The sequence below is a fragment of the Cervus canadensis genome, chromosome 10 (genome assembly GCF_019320065.1).
Source record: "Cervus canadensis isolate Bull #8, Minnesota chromosome 10, ASM1932006v1, whole genome shotgun sequence".
Lineage (NCBI taxonomy): Eukaryota > Metazoa > Chordata > Mammalia > Artiodactyla > Cervidae > Cervus > Cervus canadensis.
This window is the reverse complement of record NC_057395.1, coordinates 8,861,790-8,883,424: the sequence shown is the minus strand read 5'-3', so window position 1 is coordinate 8,883,424 and position 21,635 is coordinate 8,861,790. Positions and strand designations below refer to the sequence as shown.

Here is a 21,635-nt window from a genome sequence, read left to right as displayed (position 1 = left end):
ATCATTCCTTGTTGATTCTAGTTGATAGTATCATCGTGGGTAGCTATGATTTTGTAAGGTACTCTGAAACATCACATCATATTAACTTCATAGTTGTTTATAGCTTCCAGGGAGAAGGGGAGGATTTTGTTTATTTTCAATAGAAACAATTCACAATCTTTTACAGTTTATTACTTTGGATGATAAGGATCTAAATGACAAAAACCATGCTTCCTGTACTAAAAGTGTCGTTGACACATATTATGTGCTCAGCAAGTGTATGTCAGATGCATAAAGAAACAGCAGAATGGTTGAATGAATGTGTATTGGTGAAGTTCTTTACAAAAAACAAATCTTTATTGAAAGTAGATTTCCAATATTGCCTACATCTAGCCTTTTTGTTTGTTAGAAATATGTTTTTAAGATTCAGAATTATCATTTGTAGTTATAGCTAGACATGAAATAATAATATAGATTCATTTGGTATCATGTTACTTAAAAAGACTTTTCAATATCACGTTCTCAGCATATTTTGGAACAGTAGAGTTCAGGCCAGATTCCCAGGGTTTGAATTCTGGGCTCTTGGTGAACTGCTGTGTGGTCCTGGGCACATTCCTCAGCCTTTCTTTGCTCCATCTCTTCCTGTCTAAAGGGTCTAATATATTACCTCTCTCCCAGAATGATCGTGAGGATTAAAATGCATAATATGCATAGCCGTTGCATAATAAGCCCTCAAAAACCTAATATCATGGTGATAAAAAATGGGTTTCTTTCTTATAAGGACTTAGGGAATACTTCCGAGATAGGTTTTATTGCCATAAAAGTTAGTTCTCATTAAAAATGACAACTGCAAAAAACCCTGGTAAACTGCTTCTATCACATAACGCAAGTAATGTTAGGTTTTTCCTTTTCCTTTAATCTAAATTTAATGTTTTATTAATATTACAGATATATTTTCTTTGTCCTTTAATGCTACTCTTTTTTATTGTTTCATCCTTTCTATAAATTACTTTTCTATAAATTACTTATGAATGCAAAGATGTTATATAAAAAAACATTTAGGTATTGTTTATATTTTTGAGTTATTAAATTTTAGCCTGAAAAGAATCATTTTTTTTTTTTTTTAGGCCTGCAAGGAAAACAGCATATGAAAAGAAGAAGGTAAAGTAAAAAAAAAAAAAAAATTAACTTAAAAATATATTATCCTCTAAAAAATAGTTTGTAAAAGGAATAGTGGCAACATAGAAAATCTTCCTTTGTTGAAGGGACATTTACTTTGAAAACATAATTTAGAAACTCTGTTGATAAAGTTATCCTGTTGATAAAAACCTGTTCTTTTAAGAAGCCTCTGCTTTTGCTTTGATTAAGATATTTATCACCTTTGTACACTTGGTATATTTTATACATATTTTAAGGACATTGTGAAACAGTATTATTTATGTGTAGGTCAAAGACCAAATTAATTACGTGAATGACCTTGATGACTTAACTCAGTCATCTGAAAGTGCTTCCGAGGATGGCGACATGCTTTACTCTAAAAATTCCCCCTTGCCATCTGGCAGGTGGCTGAGGGTCGTGGACCCCCTCCCTCTGTGCCCGTCAGCCCTCAGTCCACCTGCCCCATGAACAGCTCAGAGCTGGCTCCAGCTTTCCCAGCTGGGTTCTCCCTCACAGTAGAGTCCTCAAGGACAGCTGGGTTTAACTGGCGTCCTCTAGAGGTGCAGGAATGTTCCCCGTGGATTTTTCCAGCAGTTGGTAGATACCAGACACTCTTGAAGTTGATTGTCCTTCCTTCTGCAGAGTTCTCGAGTGGCATCTCAGAGCAGAGGAATTCAGTCCCCACCCAATGTCCCTCTCAAACACAGACCGGGTCCCATCCCCGAGGTCCTAGCAGCAGATCTCCCACAACGAAAAGCTCTTGGGAAGAGCTTGGGAAAGTGCTATTTGTAATTCAAATCCATTTGTCTACAGCAGTCAGGTAGGGACACACCATGGCCTCATCCAAGGAGAGGCGTTTAATATTTTCCATAGGAATTAATCTCAAAGTTCCGGCGACTGTCTCGAAGGAGCAGGCACCCTGACTGCGGTTTAGGCCAGGCAGACCGCGTGTGCTCCCCCGTCGACTGCGCTGCGCACATGTCCTTGTGCTCTGCGGGGAGCGTGTGCGTCCCTCCTCGGCCGCGTCACCTCCGGTGTCTCAGTCAGAGTCCGCCCCGGCTCCACTCTCGTTTCTGTAACCAGTGCCCTGTCAACGGCCTTTTCACATCGTTTACAGTTTTTCAGTTTGTAAAAACTGCGACATCAGTTGTAAAAATACTTTTGTACACTTTAAAAAATTGTTTCTTTGGAATAAACTTATAAAAGTCCCCTCCCACCAATGAAAAAAAAGTAAAAAAAAAACTTGCTACTAACAGTAGCTGTTCTGGTATTTAGTAGTGATTTCCCTTCCTTGATCATTAGGTTAATTTATCACTTCCACTGAAGGTAAGGAGGGAAAGTACAGGCAGTTCAGAGACCATACTTTGGAAGTCATTCTTGTACTTCTGAGAAAACGAACCCTCTGTTCTGTGCAGTGTCCTCCTTCAGTACAAGGAACTTTCGAAAACAGTGATAGATATGCCATAGTATACATCTAGTGATAATTATGTTTCTCATTGTATTCCCCCATCTTACTATTTTAAACAATATGAAGAGATAATGAAAGTTACTGCAGCAGAAAACAATCTCATGATTCTCTAAGAAGAGCTCTCTGAATTTTACCTTTTTTACCATTAGTGTATGTACCATGAATGAAATAGGAGGATTAGTTTGTGTTGATATGTTTGTACTAGAGAAGTGACTGTGGTTTGATGTAAGAGGCCTAGTAGAGGCAGAAGACCTGGTGAAAAGCCTGCAGCTTACTTCCATAGTTTTAACTTCTTCCTTTCCAGAATCATTATCGCTAATGAGTTAATTGATGTTTGTAGAAGTGCTTAGTACAGTTGTCAATAGGTATAAGCCTTGCAATTGCCTATTAAAATGTTAGAAAGGTAGCATATTCTCAAGAAAACAATTTTTGCATGAAATTTCATCTATTTAAATACGTTACAGAGCTAAGGCTCTTACTTGAAGTAGCTGCGTAGGAGCTATCAGATGCAGTGTTTTAAAGGTAGCGAGTGGTGGTGTTATGGAATTGTAGTTGATTTACAATGTTGCGTCAGTTTCAGGTACACAGCACAGTGATTCAGACATATATGTATATGTGTGTGTATATTATGTACATGGGGCTTCCCTGCTGGCTCAGACTGTAAAGAATCCACCTGCAATGCAGGAGACCTGGGTTCAGTCCTTGGGTCGGGAAGATCCCCTGGAGGAGGAAATGGCAACCCACTCCAGTATTCTTGCCTGGAGAATCCCATGGACAGGGGAGCCTGGCGGGCTACAGTCTGTGGGGTCGTAAAGAGTTGGACATGACTGACTAACACACACACACACACACACACACACACACACACACATATTCCTTGCCAGATTCTTCTTGTAGAATATTAAATGTAGTTCCTTATGTTGTACAGTAGATCCTTACTGGTTATTTTATATACACTTGTCTGTATATAATGGTATCTGTTAAACCCAACCTCCTAATTTATCCCTTCCCCTACCCCCTTTCCCGTATGGTGAGTAAGCTTGTTTCCTATGTCGGTGGGTCTCTCTCTGTTTTGTGAATAAGTTCATTTTAGATTCCACATATAAGCAGTATGACTTGTCTTTGTCTGACTTACGTCGCTTAGTGTGATCATGCCTAGGTCCATCTTTGTTACTGCAAATAGCATTATTTCATTCTTTTTTATGGCTTTGTAGTTTTCCACTATATAAATATACCACATCAGATGCAATTTTTAAGTGTAGTTAGATCTATAAATCTTTTATTTTAAGCTTTCTGGGTTTGTTGTAATTCAGAGAAACCCTTTCCAGTTCTGAGCTTCTTGTGAAGTTCCTTGGGGTTTCTTTTTCCTTTCATGGATTCATTGTCTTCAATTAAATTTTTGAACCTTTGGGAATTTCTGCTTGTATAAGGTCTGAGGTTTGTATCGAACCTTATTTTTACGTGCTCCCCGGCCGCACGCCCCACGCGCAGGCGCACGTCAGGCTCGCCGCCCACACAACCCCCGCCCCCAGGCGCCGGCCGGTGCTCGCCGCTCACACGCAGCCGGCTCACGCTCCCTGCTCACACGCACCTCTCTTCCCGCCCCCCGCCGGCCCGGCTCCCGGTCACACGCACCCCTACGGCCGCTCCCCGCCGGCCCGGCTAGCCGCTCACACGCCGCCGGCTCACGCTCCCCGCTCACACGCGCCCCTCCGGCCGCTCCCCGCCGGCCCGGCTCGCCGCTCACACGCCGCCCTCGCCGCAGTGCGCGGGCAGCGCTCTCCGCTCTCACGACCCCCGACGCCGGCACGCGCTCCCCGGCCGCACGCCCCCCGCGCAGGCGCACTCCCGGCTTGCCGCTCACACAACCCCCGCCCCCAGGCTCGGCGAGCGTGCTCGCCGCTCACACGCCCCCCGCGCGCCGCCGACGCTCTCAGAGGCCCAGCCTAAGTTCCCCGCCTGGCGCCTGCGCCAGGGTCTGCGAGAAGGCCATGGAGCCGGCCCTGGAGCCGCCCCGCGCGGCCGAGGGAACGCTGCCTGAGGCGGGGCGGCGTGAGGGCAGAGGCGAGCGGGCGCCTCCCGGGCCGCTGCTCTGGGGCTGCGCAGCCGCGAGCAGGATGGCGGGTGTGCCTGTGGCTCCACTCCGTGGCTGTGGGCAGGTCGGTTTCGGCAGCTTCCCGCGCGCGCGGGCGTCGCCGCCACTGCCTCTGCGCCCCCAGCTGCCCTCCGTCCTCGAAGCCTCTGTGCGCGCCGGCTCCGGTGGGCGTCTCGCCCCGGTGACGCGCGGAGAGACCAGGTGATGGGATGCTGGAGCTCAGGTGAGAGTTACACCGGGGAGGTGGGGACAGGGTAGCCCGGAGTTAGGGCCGCGCCCTGAGGGCTGCGGTGAGGGTAGCCCCACCGGGGAGCGGGCCATGCAAACACCCTCCCCTCCCCGCCTGGGAAGGGCGGGCAGCAAGGGGGCTCTGGAGCCTGAGGTTCCCTCTTACACAAGGCATTTCAGAGAAGCCATGGGATTACTCTGTGTCTAGATAGCTGTCGCAGCTCTCATGGCTCATCTGGTCAAGAATCTGCCTGCAATGTGGGAGACCTGGATTCAACCCCTGGGTTGGGAAGATCCCCTGGAGAAGGGAAAGGCTACTCACTCCACTATTCCGGCATGGACTGTCCCAAAGAGTCAGACTTTGCAAAGAGTCAGAGTGAGCGACTTTCACTTCACTAATTAAGGTGCTTCCCCACTGATGATGGGGCTTCCCTCATAGCTCAGTCGGTAAAGAATCTGCCTGCAGTGCAGGAGACCCGGGTTCGATTCTTTGGTTGGGAGGCTCCTCTGGAAAAAGAAACGGCAACGCACTCCAGTATTCCTGCCTGGAGAATCCCATGGCCAGAGGTGCCTGGCGCTCTACAGTCCATGGGCTTGCCAGAGTGGGACACGATTTAGGGACTAAACCACCACGTAGCACTTTGGGGAATGGATAGGATAGAAGAAAGGCTGGTTCTTGGTGGGTTAGAATAGACAGCAGGAGAGATGGATGTGGTCAGCAGCCCGGTCGGAGGTCGCTGAACACCGTGTCCTGAGACGACAGGTCTTGTAGGTGAAGGAGTCTTTTGGGCCTAGAAAAGAGAACAACAGTCTCAAAGGCCCCTTGCTGAATCATCTAACTTTGGAGAAAACAAAGCATACCTTTAGTTCCATCCGGATGCTCCAGGCCAGCTGCATCTATCTGGGACTTATCACCGCCTGTCCGGAAACCTACCACCCCCTACACCCGCCCAGAAGACTTATCACCCCCTGCCCAACTACAAGTGTCATCTCAACAAAAGAATACTCAAAATATCCCGCCTGATTGACGTTTCCCTTATCGCTTCCACAAACCTCCCTATAAGTATGAAGCCTCCTTGATTCCTTTCGGCGCTCAGCCTGGTCGTTAGGCCGACTGTCGCCCCTCCTTGCCTGAATAAAGGTAACCTACTTCTGTTGAGGTCGTCTTTCCTTTTCTGCCTCGCCGGAACTGTACCTTACAGTAGGTACAAGGACAGGGGTGGAGGTGAGAGGAGTAGCAGGGGAGGGGAGGGACCGCGTCTCTGGAGGCTTTTCTCAGGTAGCAGAGGAAACATCTGGCAGTCAGCAGGAAGAGCCTTTGGGTAGGGTGAGTCTTGTTTTGAACATCCAAGAGCACTTAGTCTGACCCTTGGGCCATTTAACAGATGGGGAAGCTGAGCCACTGGAATTACGCATCAAGTTAAAGGGCGTGTCTGAACTTGCAGCTGTTGGAAGCAGAGCCCCAACTTGAACAGTTTTCTTCGGTTGCAGTCTGTTATTCTTGCAACTTCAGGCAGTTACCTTATCTAAAAAGTTAGGAGACCACAGTGGGAGGTTCCCTGGAGCCCTAGAACTCAGAGGGCTTATTGTTCAGTCCCTAAGTCATGCCCCAGTCTTTATGGCCGCATGTATTGAGGCACGACACCAGGCTTCCCTGTTCTTCCCTGTCCCTCTGAGTTTGCTCAAATTCATTTCCATTGGGTCAGTGATGTCATCCAACCATCTCACCCTCTGTAGCCCCCTTCTCCTTCGTCATATCCTGAATCTTTCCCAGCATCAGGGTCTTTTCCAATGAGTCAGGTCTTTACATCAGGTGGCCAAAGTATTGGAGCTTCAGCATCAGCATCGGTCCTTCCAAGGAATATTCAGGGTTGCTTTCCTTTAGGATTGACTGGATTGATTTCCTTGCTGTCCAAGGGACTCTCGAGAGACTTCTCTAACACTACAGTTCAAAAGCATCAATTCTTCGGTGCTCAGCCTTCTTTATGGTCCAACTCTCATATCCGTACATGACTCCTGGAGAAACCATAGCTTTGATTATAGGGACTTCTGTCTGCAAAGTGGTATCTCTGCTTTTTAAAGCCCTCTCTAGGCTTGTCATAGCTTTTCTTCCAAGGAGCCAGGGTCTTTAAATTTCATCGCTGCTGTCACCATCCGCAATGATTTAGGAGCCCAAGAAAATAAATTCTGCCACTGTTTTCATTTTTTCCCCATCTATTTGCTGTGAAGCGATGGGACCGGATACCATGATCTTAGTTTTTGAATGTGGAGTTCTAAGCCAGATGTTTGAGAGGGGTGGAGGCTTTCCAATAAGTCCCCACTAGGGTGGGAAGACTAGATCACACGGGGAGAAAGGAGCGCAAAGGCGCAGACACTGCCCACAGGTGCTGGCTTTTCAGCCTGTGAGTCCAACTGTCTGTTTGGCTCAGACTTGAAGTGTTGGTTTCCCACTTTGGGAAGTGGCAGGGTGGAGGGGGGGAATCAGGGGTGAACTTACAAGTGTAAAATCACTGGCTTTTCTGGGTCTTAGAGGGCGTCGGTGCACCTTTTCCTGCAGTCCTGGCTGCCTTTGGGGGCTGGCCACTGGGACAGCTGAGCTGGGTTAGACTAAGAATTGGTCTTGATCTGATTGACCCCTCACACCCTGGACCCACACGTGCTTTCGAGAATCATTCCTCCGTGGCAGATGGTAGCTGGTTGAGAGCAGAGACTCTGCCTTTTTCATTCCAGAATCCCTCGTGGTTAGGTGCTGTGTTTGGCAGATTGGAATGATGCCCTCTGTATCTGCAGAACTGATAACCAATTGAGTCTTTAGGAAAACTATCTTGAGTTCCCAGGGGCTTACAGCTGGAGGTGGGAGCACAAAATGATGCAATCCCCAGTGTGAATTTTAACAGTTTAAGTCTTAAAAAAATAAAAATTTAAATCTGGAAACTCGGTTGTATCTTTGCAAGTTTATTTCATACTTGTCTTTTGTATACCTGCTGATCTAATCGTGCAAGAGTTTCAGCTGTCCCTTAAAATAATATTTGTGGGAAAAGGAATATTGAATTGAATTCTAGTAAAGCAGACTTTTCCATGATATCTTTCTAACCAGTTGATGACAGAGGAGGTAGAAGTCAAGCTTTCATTTTTCATTAGAAATCATTTCTTACATCCAAGCTGCATTAAATAGTGTAATTTTATAATTATACCCGTAGTGCTAAAGCACTTTTTTTTTTGCCAATGCATTTATTTTGGCTCTAACAGTAAATGGGTTGCTTATCGTTGTTTTGAGATTTTTTTTTTTTTTTCTTTTGGTTGTCATTGTTATAGCACTATTGGGTGTTCATTTTTTTTTTTTTCCATAAAATTTTTAATTGAAATATAGTTTATTTACAGTGTTTCAGGTGTAGGTGTTGCTTGTTCACAGACATTGTGTACCATTTATGAATTTTATAATTCTCATGTTTTTATCCTTCCAAGGAAAGTTGTTTTAGAAATTTGCCAAAGTAGATAGCAGAAAAACTCCTTTGACCTTTCTGTTTTCTATTCTAGCAATGTGTAAGTTTTTTTGGGGGGTGGGGGTGGGTAGTAACCTTTTAAGATCCTTTTCCAATAAATAAGTCTTTTACCTGCTTTTGTCATGTGTTATTACTTCTGTAGACTATTGGCTTTTTGTCATTAGTTTTATTGAGGTATGATTTATGTACAACACAGTACACATTTTACTAGAGTTTTGACAAATGTATACAATCCTTGTAACCAGCAACCCAACCAAGATGTCTGCCATCCCAAGGATTCCCTTTTCTCTTTGTGGCACTGGCTACCTCCCACCTGCAGCCTGAGGCAGCCAAGGATTTTCTTTCCCTTACAGATTATATTTGTCTTTTTTATTGTATTTCTGGAGTCAGCATGCCGGCAATTGCAAACTTTTCTGTGCAGGGCCAGTTAGAAGCATACAGTGTGTACTCCTTTCTGTCTGACTTCTCAGTACAGTGTCTTTAAGATTATCCTCAATGACCGTGTTGATTGTGTATTTTGTTAGTAAGTCATTCCTTTTTATTGGTTTTAATTGTGGTAAACGATGCAAAACTTAAATGTTGCCATCTCTAACCATTCTTCTGTGTCCACTTCAGTGGCATTAATTATATTCACATTGTTGTGCAACCATCACCTCTATTTCCAAAGCTTTTTCGTAACCCCAAATGAACTCTATAGCTTTTAAGCAGTAATTACCCACTCTTCTATGCCCTCAGCCTGGTAGCCTCCAATCTACTTTGTTTCTATGAGTTTGCCTATTCTAGACATTTCAGATAAGTTGCATCATACAATATTTGTCCTTTTGTGTCTGGCTTATTTCACTAAGCAGTGATTTCAAAGTTCATGTTGTTGTATGTATCAGCACTTTTTTTTTTTTTGGACTGAGCAATATTCCATTGAATAGACATACTTTGTATGAACATAGGTGTTCAGTTCTCTTGAGTGTATACCTAGAAGAGGAATTGCTGGATAATGTGGGAATTCGAAATTTGACTTTTTGTGGACCCACAAGACTGTTTTCTATAGGGCTGTACCATTTTACATTCCTACCTGCATTGGACAAGGGTTCCAGTTCCTCCCCATCCTCTGCAACACTTGTCATTATAGCCATGTTAGTAGGTGTGGAAGGACTGTTGGTTTTTCATAAGGTACATAAGCATAGAGTATTGCTACAAACTTGGTGGGGGAATTAGGGAGTGTAATTTTATATGTTCCAGGCGGATGGACTGAGGCAAGTTCTGGAGGAGATGAAAGTTTTATACGAGCAAAACCTACCTGATGTAAGTTGGTAAGTTGATATTCTTTTTTTTTTTTTTTTTTAATGCAAAAACAAGTATTTTATTTTGGCAGCACTAAAAGAAAAAAAAAATCACTGTATTTCTACATTGAGGTGAAAAGTGTTTAAACTTTCTTATCAGTCAAATACATTCCAAAAGAAAGTATGTTCTATGCAGGTTCCAGAACACAGGCAATTCTTAACACAATAATACAGGAATCTTTAATACTGAAAATGACTCTGTTCTGACAGGGTGTTTAACAAACATAACTTTCTAATTATAAAACCACTGAAGCAACCTCTTCCTAGTTACTGTGTCAAGAGTGAAGCTGGGCTTGTACATTAATACTCTTAATTTCACTGTAATACTTTTTACTGATATGACGATTTTAAATAAATTTTGCTGTACTTAAAATAAGTCTTGAAAGTGGAAAGGTGTACAAAGTTCCAGATAAAAAGATTAATAGATGCAATTTAAATAGTTTCCCCTCTTCTCTCTTATCAATTAACGATAATTTTACCTCTAGCAGATACATACTGAACTTTAAAACGCAATTCTCAAAATGAAAACTTGCATTTTAAATCTTAGGCATAAACAGAAAAGATGACTATATTTGGACAACTTTTACAAGAATTTTGTTGTAGTAAAGCAGAAACCAGTTCCTAAACCTTTTTATTCAATTGTATATCCTATTTGAACAAATATCAAAAATAGAAGACTGTTACTACTTTTGCTTTTATAATTCTGATTTTGTTTTGTTTTTTTTCTTACTGCAGTCTTCTATAACTTTTACAGAGTTCATGGTCCCTAATATCTCCCCACCCTCCATTTTTCCTAGGTGGGGAAAGGGCTGTCATAAACTTCTCACTGATAGTTAGAGTTTCTGGAAACAGGTACTGTTTGTTATTATTTAAGAGTGACTCAAGTTGGGCACTCTGGGTGGCTGGTCTACAAGTTTTTTGGTGATGCATACCACAGTCTCCAGCATGAAAAATCCTAGGAACTTGAGGAACCAGCACTTTCCAGAATTTTGGAAGACAAGATACAGTCAAATATTGAAGGGTCCAGTCCCAGTTATAATCATCATAAGTACAGAAAGTGTCTGTGCACTCAATCAGCTTCTGATAGGCTTCCCGGGTCAGGGCCAGACCCATATTGTGCTCTGTGGATTTCCACGTTTTCACATCTACCTTGTCAGCCACGTCATAGAAATTTCGAATGGCAGTATAGGTCCCCAGGGAGAGAACATCACACTCGGGGCACTCTAGCTGCTTTAATTTCCACATCTTTTTGAAGACATGGTAAAAGTCTGGGGCTGAGTAGTGATCCTCCTCTAGGAAAAGTATGAGGCCAGCACAGTCTCGAAGGACTTTGACCCTCTCCCATACAAAATGCAGCTTCCACCACCAGTGGTGTTTAGTTTGGGAGAACTTGGCCTCTCTATAATGGCCGAAGGAGTCGGGCTATTCAGCATTAATGCATCCCATCCGCAAAGCTGCATTCTTCTCCACGTCTCTGGGGCAATCTCTAGGGTCAGTGCCCGGGAACTCGTTAGGGTACAACTGAATGCTGAAAGGAAAGAACGCCTGCAGAACTGGACAGAAATCCACCCCAGCAATCAGCTGATTGATTTCGGTCGACCAGAAGTCATGGCTAAAGATGACGAGGACGTCGTCAATTCCCTGGGCTTTTCGAAGTGAGTCCAGCAGCAGTTTGAGGTATTCGGGCCGGTTGTGCACCTGGACCACCAGCGCCAGCTCTCGGGGTGGGGGGGTCCAGGAGCCGGCCTTATCTACATTCCTCAGCGTCTGGTCAAAGTTCAGCTGGTACACCAGGGACCGGTACCGCAGCGTCAGATTGTCCACCTCGGGCTGCGGGGCAGCGGCGACCAGCGGAGCCGCCGACTCGTTGGAGCCCTGGCGGATGCCCACCGACACGGCGAGCTGGTCCCCGGCCCGGGCGCCCGCACCCCGCGCGGGATCGACGTCCAGCAGCGGCGGGGCGAGGGCCTCGTTCTTCCTTTGTCGCCCATTGCTGCTCCAGAGGACGAAGCCGCAGGCGGCCACCACGAGCATCAAGATCAGCACCTTCCGCTTATAGATGCGGAACCTCATGGTCTCCGGGGCCGGGAGCGCGGGCGGGCGGGCGGCCGGGCGCGGAAAGGAGCTAGCAGCTCCGGCAGGGAAGGGGCGGGCGGGCGGCGACCGTGGCGGTGGCCTGCAGCAGTCGGAACTGGCCCCCGCGGCTGCCCTCGCTAACTCATCCCCGGCCCCGGGGGTACGGGGACCCGCAGGTTTTCAGCTCCCCCGCGCCGCCCCGGCTCCACACATCTTCACCTGGCAACTGCAGCTCGGGCAGCGGCCCCGCCGCTAGGAGCCGCGGCACGGCGTCGCTTCGGTCCTCTCCATTCGGCACCGGCCCGGGAAGAAGCCCGACGCGGCCCCACTGTACTTCGGCTCCGTTACCTGCGCCTCCAGCGGCCCTGCGTCCTCCGCGCTCTCATCTCTACGCGGCCCCGGACCGGTAAGTTGATATTCTAAAACAGTTTAAGAAATATGATATTGATGTCAGATCATCTTAACATTAGTTTTTAAATATGTTTTCTTCTTTTTAATTCTCTGTGAGCCTGATCATACCCTAGCTATACAGAAGTAGAAGGATTTGTGTTCATGATTGTTTTGTCTCTAGGGACCAAATAGTGCTTGGCACATGGTAGGTGTTCAATAAATACTTCTCGTTTGACTGGTATGACTTGAGCGGAATTAGGGTGGATCCAAGAGAGATGACACAAGAGCAAGTAGCAGACCTGACAAGTGAAGTGTATTGTTTTCCTCAGGTGAGGCCTTAGTGGGTTTAAAGGGAGAACAGGCAGTTTGCAAATTTAGCAGGAGTAGCAGTGACTTCCGAACGCTTGAGTGAAGTGGGCTGGGAACTCCTGCTGCAGAACACTACAGCTTGGTAGGTTAGAGGGCTCTGGAGTTGCGGACTGTTGTGAGCCAAGCATGGGAGTGGGCACAGAGGAGAGTTTGAGCTGAATGACAGACTTCAGAGGACCTGTGATTGGGTGAAGAATAAGACACAAGACTACTGACTGCTGGAGGAAAACTGAGTTATTGAGAGCTCATCCTGGAGAGAAGTAAGTCTGCAACTTGAGATTTCGTCCCTGGCCTTGTTCGGTAGTGTTTTCACCAGTTAGTTGGGCGTAGAAATCAGTAGCGTGCTGTTAGGGTGTGTGGAGGACACAGAACAGTAGGAACACTTTGCAGTGACTGTTTAAGGATAGATGCTGATGAACGAGGAACTGATGTGCAAGAGGTCTGCAGTAAATGTAAGGGAAATGGAAAGTCCTGCACTCAGGTTCCCAAGTCCTTCATTTGTTCCTGCAACAGATATGCACTCAGCAGTTATGAGCTGATAAAGGGCTCTGGTGTTTCCGTTGTAAACAGCAGAATCAAGAGGTTTGCCCCCATGGCCCTCAACAGTGTCATGCAGAAGGCAGGTGTTAAATGCAGGTAAAGCGGGTCAGAGTACGTGCCGTGAAGGAAAACACCACACTTGGAGAGAGTGTCATGCACTCAAAATATTGGTAGATGGAGAAATTCGGGAAATTCTCTCCGAGGAAGAGACTCTTCAGCTGGAGCCTGAAGAAGCGGGTTTTAGCGAGGAGGTAACTGTGGGCAGAGAGCATTGTAGTTGGACGAAACAGCATGTGCAAAGGCCCTGAGTCTTTAAAGAGGGTGGGATGCCCAGGGATCTGGGCATTCCCAAAGACCAGTGTGGCTGGAACTTAGTGAGCAGGTTGAGGGTAACACCAAGGGAGATTACTAAGCATGTGGGGCTGGTGGTGGCATGTTTGTGTTGTAAGGACGACCCTGGCCGCCATGTGGATAGTGGATGGTGGAATCGAGAGGGAGGATGGTGGTCATGCAGGTGACAGGAGAGGTGAGTCAGACTAGGAGAAAGGAGAACAGTTTACACACCTGTTTAGGAGGTGACTGAACAGGCCTTGGTCCAGCAAGGGAATTATTTTCTGGTATTCGTACCATGGGGAAAATCAGGATCCAAAATTCTGTGCCCTATCCTCCTAGTTTGGTTCTGGGCAGGATGCCACTATTACCAGTTTCTGGTTAAAATTCTTTGTCAGAAGAAATGTATCCCTATTTAATTGCTCCCATGGACATGTGATTTTTTTAAGGACGTTCTTGTGTACTGAATCAAGTACTTTGACGTTAAGTTGGGTGTAGTTTATTTGTGGTATTCATTATAATCAAGAGCACATTGTAAGCAGTGTGGAAAATAAATCGAACGTTTGTAGAGTGGCAGAAGTCTCTAGAACAGGTCTGGAAGACATGGTACATCTATGTACATGGTACAGATCTAGAAGACACGGGACATATATTTTGCCTGTATTTTCAGGGCCTAGAGCAGACACATATGTTTTGTATTTATCTGTTTCCTTTTAACACTCCAACGTAGATATTTATTAATTGTGTACATCTGGTTTTGTTTTGTTTTCTTTTTTGTTGTTGTTGTTTTCTTTTCAATTGTGGTTAAGATACACACCAGGTATCTCAGTGGTAAAGAATCTAACTGCCAGTGCAGGAGATGCATTCCATGGGACGGGAATGATCAAACATGGTCACAACAGAGGCAGAGAGAGATGGACTTAAAGAATAGACACTGAAGGAAAGTATTCTGCAAGGAAAAATTAGGTTAACAGTAAAAAAAAGCAAAAAAAATGGGGGAGGAAAAGAAAGCAGAGAGAGACATTCCTAGTCAAGTACAAACTTAAGGGAATAAAATAAGCATAATAAGGCTTGTGGAAAAACACGCACAAATAAAATGTATATACAATAGATCAGTAATACATCAGTATTCTTAAGGATATACTATGAACAAAGCCTCTGTTTTATATGCTTTTATTAATATATAAATTACACATCTATACTGTTCTGCAAATTTTATGAAAATATCAACATACGTTGTCTATAAAACATATACTTAAGAAAGAGGCTTTTGTTCATAATATATCCCTAATATAGCGATCTGTATTACTCCAAAACTTTTGCTTATAAATACTACCGTATTAAAGTTGAATATTGCCACTGTAAAAAGTGTCATTTGATTAGCCACACATGGTCATCTGTCACTACCTGAATGTTGTAAAGTATTACTTGAGAGAGAGAAAAATTGATTAAGAAATATTCCTGACTATTCACTGGGAAAAAGAACTGGTAATCAAAATTCTGAGAATGTATGGCTTGAAAAGAAACATTTAATGGAACAGAAGATGGGGCAAAAAAGGTCAAAAATTTTCACCTAAATTTCTCATCTCACAACCAGTGGACAGTGAAAAAAATACTGTAACCTTTCACTTTTCACATATTTCTTATTTATTTCCTTGTTATGCAGGACCCCCTTCCTCAACATAACACAACTGAACTATATTACCTGTAACATTACATAGGATATGGTTTGTCTCTTCATTTATTCACATTCAATAACTATTAACACGGTTCTTACACTCGAGACCTATGCTACCTGCTCCAGGAGATGCACAACTGTTTCCTGAACCCCACTAGCTTACACTGACACGGGGCTCTAAGATGAACACTTAAATCACAATAACACAAAAGGTCTGAAATCTGAAGGCTTAGAATGTGACACAGGACACGGGGTAGGTCTTTTTAAAAATACAATAGAAAAAAAAATCCCGAGTTGCAGTTTTATCTCACGGTTATTAAAAGTCTCTGCTTCTATGAAGGGAAAGTCGATCAGTCGTGTCCGAATCTTTGCAACTCCATGGACTCTACGGTCCATGGAATTCTCCAAGCCAGAATACTGGAGTGGGCAGCTGTTCTCCAGGGGATCTTCCCAACCCAGGGATCGAACCCAGGTCTCCACCATTGTAGGCAGATTCTTGACTGTCTGAGTATTGCACTGTGAGTATTGCAAAAGTCATGTCCTTATGGTTTAAAATTCACAGTAACAGTCTTTATCCTTGACCAAAATTCATAGTTCCTTCATTGTGGGAAAGCTTTTCCAATACAATTTTCCTGTCACTCTATTTTCCAGCCCGTTGTTTTCTTCACCCCACTTTCATTATTCACCAAAGTTAAAAATGAACAAAAAAAACACCAGTCATATTTCTATAAAATAGTTTGCTCTGAAGAACGTTCCATTATAAACATAAAACAGAGAGAGGGACACCATTGCTGAATTTAAGAGTAAATACTACATGAAGATAAATTCAGAGTACGGAAACTGATTTCACAAGAGTGCACTGTACCTTGGTCTCAAAATCTAAGACTTCATCATCTGACGGAGGCCATGAGTCAGCACCAGGTTTGTTGGAAAACCTTTAGAGCATAAACATACAACAAAAATGAGTGAGTTCATTTCTTTAAATGAAGAAAAAAAAAGCAAGTGAACGTCTGGCTATCTATGCAGTAAACGAAGTTTCTTGACATAATTAAAATTTGGCCTCTGTTTTCAAACATTTTTTTTTTTAGATATTTTGATGTGGACCATTTTTAAAGTCTTTATTGAATTTGTTGCCATGTTGCTTCTGTCTTATGTTTTGGCTCTTTGACCCCAAGGCATGTGGGATCTCAGTTCCTCTGACTGGAGATTGAACGCACACCACCGGCATTGGAAGAAGTCTTATTAACCATCTTAACCACTGCACCCCCAGAGAAGTCTCCAAAAAAGATGTTAGTTACCTATTTCTGCTTCCATCTCTCCCAACCTATGACATATCTAGGGAAGACTCATTCTTAGTTTCCATTAACAAAGACTGACAGCCAATATATTGGCAGAGCCTGAAAATAATATGTTTTCACCAAGTCCTAATAGCTGAACTGAAAATCTAATTGATGCACTGACATAACTTTTGTTTGCCCAAAGTGGAATAAACCTGATGACTTAAAGCAGAAGGATATGCTGTTCCTTCTCCATTGTCTGTCCCTGGTTCAGAGACTAATCTGTGTCCATCAAAAATGGCAGTCTTGGTCCCTCAGCAGGGGAATCACTTATGGAGAAGGCCCCATTCCTCCCTTTACTGTAAAGGGGATACAGGAGTCCCCCGCAATGTCTAAAACTGAAAATGGACACAAGTCAAAGAACTAATTTATATGTTTCACTTATATGCTACACTGGTACTTCTCAATTTCTGCTGAGGGACACGAGAGTGGATGCTGGAGTCAGGCAGGCCAGCTGTCAAATCACAGGTCAACTCATTTTAACCATGGAATCATGGGTCAATTCATCAACCTCCCGAACCACAGTTGCCTAATTAAGCAAAGCAGGACACAGTGGTTTACGACGCTGCTCTGGTGACTCCATGAGGTCACAGATGTTACGCACATGATGCAGTCTCTGACCCAGAGCAGGACGCTCAACAAACAGTAGCTTCTCTTCTCTGTGTGTTCTCCTAGTAACACATACAAGTTTTAAGAATCCATCAAATCCTACCTGCTTAAAGAGTCTTCTTCAGAACTCGTATCCACTAGTAAAGAAAAAAGGAAGACACATTTTAAATCAACAAAAGAAAAATACAGACTATTAAAACCTCAAGACTGATGTTTTGTTTAAAAGTATTCCTTTGGAACCACACCTGGAGACCACACTAGAGGGAATAGTGATTGTACTATACTCATGGGCCATTAATGCCTGAGAACCACTCCTCTCCTTTATGGTCATCAAAGGCAGAACAGAAAAAGAAAGAACTGCTGATACAAGGACCATAATCCTAACCAACCTCTAGGAGACTGACAGAAAATGATACTACACCGTTAATAGAATCAGTACTATAAACTGACAATAGCACACTTGAACAGCACAGGATTTCTGGACTTCCATTCCCTGGAGCAGTGAACAGAGCCTACAGGTGTCTTGCTGGGACATAACACAAATTCTCTGGCTCTTCAGTTCAGGATGAAAATGCCCTATCACAAGGAAGCATGGTCTAGAGGCGCTGAACTTCAGAGCGTGGTAAAACATAGGAAACAAAGTCTTCCTGGCCCTCTTTCCAAATGCAAGAGAAGTATGAAAGATGTAGTGATTCCAGGTTTAGCAAGGATAATCTCTTGACAGGGAGGTGGGGGAGGGTAAATGGGTAAAGGGGGTCAACTGGGTGGTGAGGATGGGGACTGGACTTGTAGTGGTGAGCATGCTGCAGGGTACACGGAGGCTGAGCATTTTTAATGTTTTCAATATCTATGTGTACATACTAATAAATGTGAAAAGGATAATCTCTTGAGACTATCACCTTCCATTGTTCAAGAGTATCTGGACCACCTAGAGCAGGATGGTCCAAACAGTGCTGTGTTCTACTGAGGGCTATCATTACATCAATCCTCCCCATTATATGGCAAAGGTTGGTAGAAATCATGCTTTTTCAGCTTGGAAGGCATTCGTCATCAGACCCTAAGCTGATGAATAAGGGGAGGGAGGGAAGGAGAGAGGAAGCTATGGACTCTGGTGCTGTTGGACAACGTTTCACGTGTGTCGTCATGATCTGATGCTGGAGGGATGACTCACGTGCAGTGACTCCACGGGGAGGGGAGCGCTGCAACCTCGAGCCTGGAGGGCAGGGGCAGTGACGTTTACATGTCTGCACCCTGTGACCCAGAACAAGGCTTAGGACACAAAAGACACTGGAAAGTTATCTCTTTGGTGAACAAATGAACAAATAAACAAGAATGTCTTCTTTGAAAAGTCTGTTTCAAAAACTATAGAAATTAACCAGGGACAACTCTATTCTATTCTGAGCATACTGAAGACCAAGACTCTATGTCATCTCTGTATCTCCTCTAACGTGTAAAACCAACCTAGAGAAGTTCTTTGGTGGATGTTTTTGCTGTTTAGTCACTGAGTCGTGTCTGCCTCTCTGTGACCCGATGGACTGTAGCTCACCAGGCTCTTCTGTCCATGGGACTCCCCAGGCAAGAATACTGGAGTGGGTTGCCATTTCCTTCTCCAGGAGCTCTTCCCGATCCAGGGCTGGAACCCGTACCTCTGGCATTGGCAGGCGGATTCCTTACTGCTGAGCCCCCTGGGAAGCCCCCTTTGATTAGACAGAGGTGAACTAGGTTTAAAGGTGTTCTCAGACAGCTTGTACAATGTGCTAGATGCCACATCGAGGGGACATGGTGGTGTTTTTGCTCATGTGAACTGTGTTGGTTCTTTTATTAGAATCTGCAGAGTCCCAAGTTGATCTATTTGAAAATCTATTATGATCATCTTTTAAATAATGGCAACAGAACATGGTGTTCTTACAAAACTATACTATCATGACAAGTATCCAACACACAGAAGAAAACATCTGGTTCTAATGAAGTCAACCTATCTCACTCTTTTTGGATCTGTGAGGAATAAAATTGGTAATAGAGACCTTGTTCATACAATAGGCAAAATAACTGGTGCTTCTCAACTAGGCATCGCTTTTCTGATCTGTACTATTGGAAGGTATCTTCCGAAAGTAATCTCTTCCTGGTATGCTGCACACTGGTTCAGCACTGCAGCTCTTCTTGTTTATCACTTATCCTACCAGAAAGGGACTGTTGAGGTTCCCAGTTTAAACGATGGTAACTTTTTTAATGAGACCAATCACTACACAGTAAGTAATAACTACTCATTCACTACATGCAAACTATTTGTAAAAATTAAAGCTCCACTTTTATAAGAAGTCAATTTGCTATAATAGGATTACAGATGAAATATATATCATACTAACTCAAACATTTTTTGTAATGTACATAAAAATCTAATACAGGATTTTAGGGGCTGTAATTAAATACATGGAATGCTTTTCAGACAATACTGTCTCTGATGTTAAATTACCTACAATTAACTTCTTTAACAATTCTGAAGACTAGACTATTAAGAAATTCATTTAAAAACACATGCAATTTACACTAATTTTATCATAGTTCTTTGATTATTGAAATTTCCTCACTCCTACGTTATCTATGTTAGAATCACCAAGAGTAGTTCATTATTATCAGATGACGTACCTGGGTTGCTCTTTTCGGGAGGAGTTTTCGGCCTCTTTTCTTTATATTCAGAGATCAGTTGGCAAATGCTATGTGTTAAAAATGTGATAAATAATATTTTAACACTAATAGCGAAAAAAACTACCAACTATGTTAAATTCTTAGATTATTTCAGACAATGTTAGCGATAATATCAAAACTACAATTGTCCCATACATTTCAAGTTTCTAAGTTCTACCAAGTTTTATTTACCATGTATTTAAAGGAGAAACAAAAGGAAGATGAAGTAGTCATGAACTGAGGGCAATAGAGCTCAGCAGATTAACTAGATTTAGCTTGGCATATGAAAACTCTTTCCAACTCGCAAATCCTAGCTCTGTAACCAACTGCTCTTTGTTCCGAGAGAATTGCTTCTCTTGAGTTCAAAGTCATCCTCTCCACAACTGGGATCTTACTGCCTTATTTCACAAGGGGATTAAGAGGAGGTAATGAGACAATATATCCCCAAAATGCTTGCAGAAACAGTCAAAGAATGGAATAATTTGCTCTTGAACGTTGTTGTTGGAACTACTTTGGAATTCCAAGTAAAACCAATGTGTGTTTTCTTATATGTTTAGCATTCAAGGGTTTCAGGAAACTGTTATTAATTATGGTGATTAGTGTTCTCTGTGGTTTGTAATTTAGGGAATCTCAGCTCTTATATAATTTGTACCTACATTTATTTATAAAATATGAACTCACTACATTAGGTAACATAATTATCCCCCATTACTGCAGCTAATCACACCAAGCACAGAAAACTAATCACAATCAAGACCTGGCCTGGACCACTACCCTCCCTTCTCTACCTGCTCAAACTCTCAACCAGCAGATCTTTCTGACAATGATGCTTAATCTCCATGTTCATCTCTGATGCACGTGGAAGACATAACCCTACTCTTACAGTGGATACTGGCAAGTCCCAGGCAGGGCTTACCTCTCTGAATTCCTCTCTGAAGTAACTTACTTGAGATTTAAGGAGTTCTGGTGAATGGGTTCCTTGTGAGACAGACTCAGAAAACATTTACGGTTGAGGCAGATAAATCCTTTGGAAGATTTTCATTGTTGCAGGAAACAGACCCCATGAGGGGGCCAACCCTCCATGTAACTATGGAATCTCAGGCAAGCTGACACCCACTACTCTGGGAAGGACGACAGGGAACCTATGACCCAAGGAAAGGTGCCCCCACAGGATAGAAGCTGCCTGCACCGAACAGAAAACTCTCACTGGTCATGTAACAAGTGACAGTGAAAATTCTTTTTGGCGGCAGTTTAGTGATCACGGGCACTTTAATGTGGACACTTACATATTAAAACCACTCAGAGCAGCATATTCTTCTGCAGTCCGTCCAAAGACATCTTGAGAAAAGACGTCAGCACCTCGCTGCAGGAGAAGGCTGACGACACTCATAGACTCGTAACTGACAGCAAGGATGAGGGCGGTTCTACAACAACAGAGAGACGACGTCACCCTCAGGAAGCTGAGTGAACTCACAGAAACAGCTCGTTTGATGTGCTTTACCAAGGTAACATCTTGCCCTCCCCGTGAAGAACTGACCATTTACACGCTCAAGTGTACATCCTTGTAAATGACCTCCAAGGCTGAAATGAAGCGACGGAAAAGCAGCCTCCTGTCCCATTGGGATGGCACATAGCAGCACTTACTATTTCAAAAGTCCCTGATGGGGACTTCCCTGGTGGACCAGGGGCTGTGACTCCAGGCTCCCAAGGCAGGGGGCCCAGGTTCCATCCCTGGACAGGGAACTTCATCCCACATGCTGCAACTGAGAGTTCCCACGACTAAGACCCCACGCAGTCAAATAAATAAATGCTTTTCAAAAATAATATCAAAGTCCTTCATGGACAAGAAACTG

General features: G+C 43.8%; 4 protein-coding genes and 1 pseudogene across 15 annotated transcripts in view; 1 reads left to right on the top strand and 4 right to left on the bottom strand.

Annotated features, from left to right (window-relative positions):
- The window catches only part of LOC122447860 (ankyrin repeat domain-containing protein 26-like), a 578,892-nt gene that overhangs the window by 420,289 nt on the left and 136,968 nt on the right, over positions 1–21,635 (top strand). The gene's annotated exons all lie outside the window — the stretch shown is intronic.
- The window catches only part of LOC122447871, a 318,875-nt pseudogene that overhangs the window by 179,773 nt on the left and 117,467 nt on the right, over positions 1–21,635 (bottom strand).
- LOC122447862 (ankyrin repeat domain-containing protein 26-like) overlaps positions 1–21,635 on the bottom strand; it is a 378,001-nt gene that overhangs the window by 318,541 nt on the left and 37,825 nt on the right. The window lies entirely within an intron of this gene.
- LOC122447883 (alpha-1,6-mannosyl-glycoprotein 2-beta-N-acetylglucosaminyltransferase-like) lies at positions 10,372–11,841 on the bottom strand. The gene has a single exon (XM_043478613.1). It carries the CDS (start codon positions 11,839–11,841, stop codon positions 11,191–11,193), a length of 651 nt encoding a protein of 216 aa, XP_043334548.1. The 3' UTR covers positions 10,372–11,190.
- The window catches only part of LOC122447868 (putative ankyrin repeat domain-containing protein 19), a 136,241-nt gene continuing 129,603 nt past the window's right edge, over positions 14,998–21,635 (bottom strand). The window contains exons 10-13 of the mRNA XM_043478586.1: positions 21,069–21,206; positions 19,744–19,811; positions 17,201–17,234; positions 14,998–16,086 (exon numbers count right to left, since the gene is read on the bottom strand). Of these exons, the coding sequence (XP_043334521.1) occupies positions 15,978–16,086; positions 17,201–17,234; positions 19,744–19,811; positions 21,069–21,206 (349 nt within the window). The 3' untranslated portion in view covers positions 14,998–15,977. The remainder of the gene's footprint in view (positions 16,087–17,200; positions 17,235–19,743; positions 19,812–21,068; positions 21,207–21,635) is intronic.

What these genes read in the sequence shown, in the direction of transcription:
- LOC122447883 (XM_043478613.1), bottom strand. Translation starts at nt 11,841, where the DNA reads ATGAGGTTCCGCATCTATAAGCGGAAGGTGCTGATCTTGATGCTCGTG.